General features: G+C 35.8%; 1 protein-coding gene across 2 annotated transcripts in view; it reads left to right on the forward strand.

The window, feature by feature from the left end:
- Positions 1–2,985, forward strand: part of LOC113240171 (homeobox protein caupolican) — a 56,688-nt gene extending 53,703 nt beyond the window's left edge. For both annotated transcript variants that reach the window (XM_026477413.1, XM_026477420.1), the window contains exons 4-5: positions 1,226–1,524; positions 1,604–2,985. In XM_026477413.1, the coding sequence (XP_026333198.1) occupies positions 1,226–1,524; positions 1,604–2,106 (802 nt within the window). In that variant the 3' untranslated portion in view covers positions 2,107–2,985. The remainder of the gene's footprint in view (positions 1–1,225; positions 1,525–1,603) is intronic.
- The last annotated feature ends 5,339 nt before the right edge of the window (positions 2,986–8,324 follow it).

An 8,324-nucleotide genomic window follows, 5' to 3' on the forward strand; every position in this document is an offset into this window, starting at 1 on the left:
AGGGGTGGGAAGTCGCAACCGCCTGCAGGGGCGAGAGGCACATCGCGGGGAAGCAAAATAATAAAAAAATGAACCCGCACTGGGCTATCCCCCGCGAGCGCGGATGCTGTGAAAGTGGCACGCTGTGGATAAATGAAGGTTTTTTGTTTGTTGAATACGCCTAAGCTTGGCGTCGCTCCACTTTTGTATTGTCACTTGAATTCTATGGATGCTAGTGCTTTAACAGAGCTCACTCCATCGAGTACGTTATTAAATTTACGCCCTCTTTAAGTGTCTTTTATGCACAAAACTCACGTACAAAAGTGATTCTGAAAAGAGTACATTACAAAGCAAATACACAAATATTTTTTATAATAAGTACTACAATTTTCTTGACACTATCTACAACATATTTTCTCTCGATCATTTTCCACTTTATTTTTCTCTCAGTTTACTTAAAAAACAAAACAATAAGTTAATGGGGAGATATTTAAAAAATACTGAATACCTAGAAACTATAGTATAGTATATCTTGGTAATTATAACATTTGTAGAAAAAATATACCCAAGTTGTTTTGTAAAAGATTCAAACAACGATACCGTTTCTCAAATACAGAATCGATTATGAGAGGGGAGCGATAAGAGATGCTCGTCCCTCGCTACTGTGATTCAAGTGACAGTTTTATTAATTTCTGTACAACGTTTACCCACCCACCTTTAATGCTGTTCTGGTGGAGAAATAAGGCGAAAGATTTTACAAAAGTAATGTGTAATTGAAATAATTTCAATTTTTTCAACCCTATTAAGTAACTATTCAAAGTAATCGAAACCCAGAAGAAACAAATTGGAAAACCATAATAACCTCCTTTGTACGCAAGGATGTATCGTATTAAAGATAGACACTTTCAAATAACGGCTCTTGGTCCACAAGCAAATGCGTAGCTATGTCTGAGATAAGCTGCAGCTTAACGCTAGCGCGCAGTCGATGGCTTATCTCGATTTCAATTATTAAGCTGGCGCTTTCATTGGCTCAGTGAGGCTATCACTGGGGCGACCGAGAGGGCGCACGCAAGGGATTGGGGCGGTCTCGATGCCCGTTATCTCAAATTTCGCAAATCACACTGCAGCATTCGCGCTTAAAATTGTATCTTTATAATTTTAAGTGACCAATTTGCAATTTGCAAAAGTGCTAATTTAGACCATATTTTTATTGCTTTCTCTAATTGAATATTACGTTTGTTATTAGATATGGAATGGATCTCAATGGGGCGAGAAGAAAAAATGCAACTCGGGAAACCACAAGTACTCTCAAGGCGTGGCTGAATGAACACAAGAAAAATCCATATCCAACTAAGGGTGAAAAGATTATGCTTGCGATTATCACCAAGATGACGCTGACGCAAGTGTCAACGTGGTTCGCGAACGCTCGCCGCCGTCTCAAGAAAGAAAATAAGATGACTTGGGAACCTAGAAACAGGGTCGACGACGATGACAATAACAATGATGACGACGACCACAAAAGCAACGACGGCAAAGACGCTCTTGGTAAGTTTTTCCCTTATTAATTTCTTTAGCAACGATGAAGTTTTCGATGTCACTGTCAATAATAAGTACATTATTTTAGATGGTAAAGACTCCGGTACGGGTTCGAGTGAAGATGGTGACCGACCTCAACAAAGATTAGATTTGCTAGGTCAACGGACGGAGTCGGAATGGTCAGAGTCACGAGCTGACAGCGGACCTGAATCACCCGAACCTTACGAAAGACCATTACACCCCGCGTATCAACACCTCCCACCACGTGCTCCTCCTGGCAGTACGCCAGCTTCAGCAAAACCTAGAATATGGTCGTTGGCAGACATGGCAAGTAAGGAAGGTGAATCACCTGCGCCACCTTCGTCAGCTTCTGCATTTTATCAATCTGCAGCAGCGCGGCTTGTAAATCCTTACGGACGACCGGAACTATACAGAGGTCTCTATCCTCCAACCCACCCAGCCGATGTAGCACTCCTGGAGTATTCTCGCTCTTTAGCGTTAGCAGCACCAGCATCGGCGCCACCCGCCCCTTCTCCATCCTCATCTTCCACATCATCGCTGGCTGAGCAACCGCCTCCTCCCCGCGCCTGACCGCCAGCCCCCCGCCCACCGTTGACGCACCGACAATAACCGCGATTTCACTCCACGTGTGCCGCGAGGGCCTTCTGACTTGTAAATATCGATTTTAGCTTAATTATAAATATGTATACATACGTATGTACGTGATAATATAAATATTATGCACCGGTAGAGAAGCTTAGACTTGTGATAGCGGACTTATGCAGGCGGCGTTGTGCCCGCCGCAACCGTGAGGTTGACAACTCGCAAACGACGTCGGCGCTGCGCTCGCGCCGACCGACCGACAATACTAGGTGCTAATTCAAGTTGGACCTTGCGACATATTGCTCTAATTAATATTGGAAACAGTTAAACAAAATGAGTTCATTCTAAAATTGATTTTATGAATAATTGTTTTGTTTCCGTTAGTAAACGCATTTTTACAAATTAAAATATTATTTTGTAGCGAGTACATCATTATTTTCAAAATATTCTTCCTAAACTTAGAGCATAATTACGTCCAGTTTTGTCTCTTGTTTGATAGTTTCTTATTATTATCTAACAAAATCCTAATATTTATTGATACGAGGTCAGTGTAGTTAACGTAGTAACTATTAATCGTAAGTTTTTTTAATTTTCAAGATACCAATACAATATTTGTTGAGGTTTTTTGATACATCTGTTTATTTCTAGTCAAAGGACTACGATTGTCTGTGTTAAACATTAAACAGCAAAATTGATTTCGTTTGTTAGAGAAATTATTCCAATACGACTTTCAGTATAAAATAAAATTATATTAGTGAAAGACATATTCTATAACATACATAATGATAACAAACAAACTCATTGTTAAATTACGTGAAGTTTAAGGATAATTATAAAAAATTTTCTGCGCAATCGACTTCTCTTATAATCCAGGTTAAATTTCACAATAATAACCATGTAAGACGAGGTTCCAAGTTATGAAAAATCTAGGTAAATGGGACCAAACAAAAACATGGTTGATATAAAGTTGACGTACGGAAAGAAGGAAATAAGTTATCAATTTAACACTATACATACCATAACAATTACGTTATGTATATTTCTTAGTTTCTTCTAAACGATATACACGTATCGCTTAGAAGATAGTTGGAACTGATATATTTTTATGACGAGTTGTTTAGGTATTGATCTTAATATATACTCATATATTTTTTTTATTCCGCAAACTCATACGTATGTTATTATTCGATAGGTAAGTGGAATAATTCGTTTAACAATTTTTGTGATGGCTACTCTATGTTTTTATCTCTTAGAACTTTCAATTTATACGAAAGGTGAAACTTATTATGTTCTCAATGTTTACCTAAGACATTCTTCGTCTATCTGGAAGAACTTGAAATTAAATAAGTCTAAAATGGCCTTGTATAATTGTAATAACGTTAAAGGATTGTATAGTTATATTCACAACTTGTTTTTATTGTAAAATATTTTTTTCAATATTGTAGAGACTGAAAGTCCAAAATTGAGTCTATAGTTTTGTACATAACATCACCATTGTAAGTAATAATAATGTGAGTATTTAAGAGAAATGCAATAAATTTTCTGTATTAGTAATTCTTCAATGTAAATATAAATACGGATGAAAGACGTAATTTTTTCGCAGTAATCTTGACAACGAAAATGTTGAACATGTAACTTCACAGTTCGCAACTTTAATTTAATGTTGTTAAAGTGATATCAATTGCTTATGTAGTTGTGTGTACCTATTTATAGAATTATTACATACTAAAAATTTATCTGCTGTGATCCACATCAATATTATGATCTTCCTAATTAGTTAGCTTGTTCAGAAAGAGTTCAGCTATCATGCTTTTGAAAAATAACAAAATGGGACAACACTACTTCGTGCAGATACTAAATTTTCATAATGTGTATATTTTAAACCTTGAACTCAATACTATACGTATGACGTCATAATTTACATGGATGCACCGCGGTGATTTTCCTTAATTAGTAATAGCTGTAACAAGTCTGAAAAACTTTTGAAATATCAACCGTAAATGGTAGTTAAATAATAGCCTTGAAAACTTGGTGCACATATGTGTAAATTATGACTTGTGACGCTTAGAAAATGTTACAGATATCTCCTCATAGATGCCATTCAACTAGGTTAGAGCTACCTATGCGAAAATAAGGGCCAACGCAAACCGGCGGACGGGAATTGTAATAAGGTCTATACATAAAATATACATTGATAAATTTTTAAAAAATACAAAGCTCTGAGACATAGAAAGAAGTGCATCGGTCTCAATTGCAATTTATACCTTATTTAAATTAAAATAGAATAAAATACATATTGATAAATTTAATGTCCTCTGCCTTGCCTTCCACCGGTTTGCTCTTACCCTAAAGCGTTTGTTTTTTTGCCGAATAATTTATATTTTTCGTCCAATATATTAAATAGAAAATAATATCGCTCCTTGTAATATGAAACAAAGTATGCATCCCCCTGAAAATAAATTAAGTATACCTAAATATTAGCGCAAACAATTTTTATAATTTCAAACGTCTTTTAACCGTTACCCAGGAAGGTGTGTGAATAGATGCAATAAAATTTAATACAGAAATATTACAAAATGTTTTAATGATCATTTTCCCTACATTGTAAACCCTATGTGTAGCTTTATGGGCGAGGTACGATCTAAATAATATTTTATCATTATTTCGATATAGTATAAGTACTGCGACCGCGCGACTGAGACTACCCGATCGTCTTTGTGCACAACCAAACCTCCTAATTTCATAACTGCTTATTCAGCCAATACAAATTATAATTGACTTAATTTATAAGCTATCGTATGATTAAATTGAAAAATCTATTGTATCTGCTAACGGTTAAATGAAGCCCATTCAATAAGCGTGCAAACAATTATTGACTTATCTCGTCACACCGCTGCCAAACACGTACATTAGTGATGCAGGATTGGATTCGGGAGTTGCCTATTAGTGTGAATTTTCATGACAAGTTAAATGTTAGATTACTCCTGGAATCACACATAAATCAATCAACATTTTAAACTTGCGTTTGCCATCCACCTCATTTCGTCATATGCTTAATTAGACATCAAAGAACGTCAGCGGTTAACTCTTTATTATGAAAAGCACAAATTTTCTTCGCCGTAATTGGGTCCGCGTAACAAAATAAACATAAATCATAACTGTAGCGCTTTGATGTGACCGTGTCCGGAGTGACGTCAGCACAACGCCTTGTGATATGTTGTACATTCATTATTTGCTCACGTACCATAGATGAAAGGTGATCACAATATAAATAAACAAATCGTATGAAGCACGCCTTATGACAACGACGAAAGTACGCATGATAGAATTATTGGAATTCATGAGAATTTCTATACTGTTCTAAAGTGTTGAGTCTGGTGTTGCTATAATTCCAATTCGCTTGAGACAAAATAAGCTTTGCTCAGAACTACACATAACCGTTGATTTGGAAAATAAAACACATGAACACTCTTCGGTAGGTATTCTAATGAAAATTGTGCCTATATTATAGTTCTCATGTAATATGACTAAGTGAAGCAACTTGTGCAGAGAGATAGTACAATCCTACAGGTAGGTAGTGGAATTTTTATGTTACTAGCATTCTCATAAATGTTTTTTAAGATAGCATTTTTTTTATGTTGAGACGAACAAGTCGTACGCCGCCGGTCCATAGTAGTTGCAACGCCACTCACGACTTTAAATCGCAAAGATATGAGAGAAGCTGCATCCGCGCTTACCACTCTCAGACATAAGTTGACAAGTCCCATGTGCCTGTAATTTATGAAATTGTACTGAAAATGTGCTGATGACAGCACCCTTAACTTTAAAACCGAAATGCAGTAATGCTCACATTATTGCTTGGCCACAGAATTAGTTAAGGTGGCGGTACTTTCCTGGAGGAACTCTTTCACAGGTAGCTCTACGGCTATTAAATGTTATATTTGTTATGAGATTAGGTAATATGCATAATACTTAGAAAATTCCAAAAGTCGTTCTTTGTTTTCAAGAATACCCGTTAATGAAAATTTTCTTAGAAACCCTGTTCCTGAACAGTTCATTGTCTTCTTGCTACCAAATGATAAGTTCGAAATGACGAACTGAGACCGAACGATCGTTATTAACTGGTAGGCGAGATGTGATCTAAACTTTTTCAAATCTAAATGCTTTCGTTATATTTTAATATATGTAAATTAGATCAATTAGACAAATAAATCAGCACGCTTATTGAACGCGATAAGGAATAATTAATTACGTATAACACGATTACTATCCGTTTGCCTTATGAGAATTGTTTAATCGAGACACACACATATTTTCATCAACGACATTTTCACTTAATTAATGAGATCGAGTTCGAGAAAATTATCGAATTCTTACGTCTTCGCGATCGCTTGAAAAACGAAATGGAGCTGTTTTTTCGGACCTAAAATTATTCTTTGTTTTTCAATCAAATCAAACAGTTATATCTATCTAATATATATGCAACCACCCTATTCAGAATTATGGGAAAGTTATTATATAAGCAATGCACAAGTGCAAGTGAGAAAGGTAGACTGACTCGTCTCAGGGACGAAGAGTGAGTTGCAATATTGATTTAAGTTATTAAACTGATACCGCAAATATGACGTCTTATAATTAGCAGTATCATGTTTATATATATTTTTTTAAATAACTGCGAGCAAATTGTTCAAGCTTGCTTATGTCTTTATTTTTATTTGAATAAAAATGTACAGTAGTGGTGTTTGCGATTTTTTTTATACATTTTGTGATTTTCATATATAGATCGTTGCACAGCGGATTTTCCGTTGAAAAGCTCCCCGTGTGGGCTACATAACTATGTAGATATTAGTAATGGAATTATTTTGCCGGATCCAATTCGATTATAGATTTTGGTAAAATTGGAGGTACATGGGACCTGTCAACTTACGACTCAGGACGCCTGTAGCGCAGAGGCAGTGCGCCTCAGATATTTGCGATTGCAACTGTTACGGATAGTAAAATTACTTTAAAAAAATAATCCCGAAAACCGAAGCACTCTCAATATTTAGAAATTATTTATTACTTGCTACCCACAGAAGTTTAAACAAATGACATTCTTTTTAATATTGAGCCAATCGTGTGCTCTTGAAGCATTGTTACTATGTTTACAATGATTTTTTCCCAAGCCCTATCAACATTTTTGTACACTGACTCACGTCGAACTATTTAAGCTCTTATTTCAATTACAGAATCTCACGCAGCAATCACGCGTCATTGTCACCTCGAGTCATTCGTTTTGTTATGTCCACAAGTCTATCGCCGTCATTCAGTTTGTATAATAAAGCTATCGAAACGATTCATTTATATTAAAAGCAAATTCTTACGTCGCATAGCACTAAGTGACTTGAAGATTTCATTCAATATCGTGAGAGCGATACACGTATGCTGACCGACAAGAACGAACGAAAAAAGCCTCAAGTTATTTTTACAAAGGCGATCTGAGAGCAACGTGTTGTGTAAATAGTCCGACATGTTTCTGTAACAAAGAAATCTTAATAGCCGATGACGTGCCACAGTCAATATAACAATCTATAGGTGATTGCTCAATTCCGTACGCACAGGTGATGTATGCCTTTATAATATGGTGTATAGCTTTAAAGTTCAATTTTCTTGCGCATAACGTGGCATTACTGAAAATTCGTTTGTATGTTTGCGTTTGTAAGATTTGCATAAAACATGGTTATCTATTGCATACCTGCTTACTAAGCGATGTTCCAATATCCCAGAGGAGTCTTTATTTTATGATATAAAGACAAAGTAATAACAACTTTAACGTTAATGATATACAGACTCATTCTGTTTACTTTTGAAGGAGATCTTTGTGGCAGGAATTCGGATTTCGTAGCGGCGACTGCTATGCCATCTAAAATATTGGACATCTCCATCTTGGTAGCTATTTTGTTCTTTTTGGCCACAAACAATGAGTCGGGATCGTCAAGGGAATGTATGCATAAAATAGGCTTGTAAAATCTTTCTCCCACTGTTTGGTTACTTACTTGTTACTTCTACAGATAAGCGTTAAAAACTTTTTTGATTTTGCCTAAACGTATTGAAATTTATTATTTAATATCATTTGTTTTTCTTTACGTTATACAATTTATCGACAATAGTCACATTTTGTAGTTCAGAGACAATTAAACACAAAAGATCAGCAAGTGCATTGCGAA

The sequence above is a fragment of the Hyposmocoma kahamanoa genome, unplaced genomic scaffold (assembly GCF_003589595.1).
Source record: "Hyposmocoma kahamanoa isolate Upper Pololo Valley unplaced genomic scaffold, ASM358959v1 100021, whole genome shotgun sequence".
Classification (NCBI taxonomy): Eukaryota; Metazoa; Arthropoda; class Insecta; order Lepidoptera; family Cosmopterigidae; genus Hyposmocoma; species Hyposmocoma kahamanoa.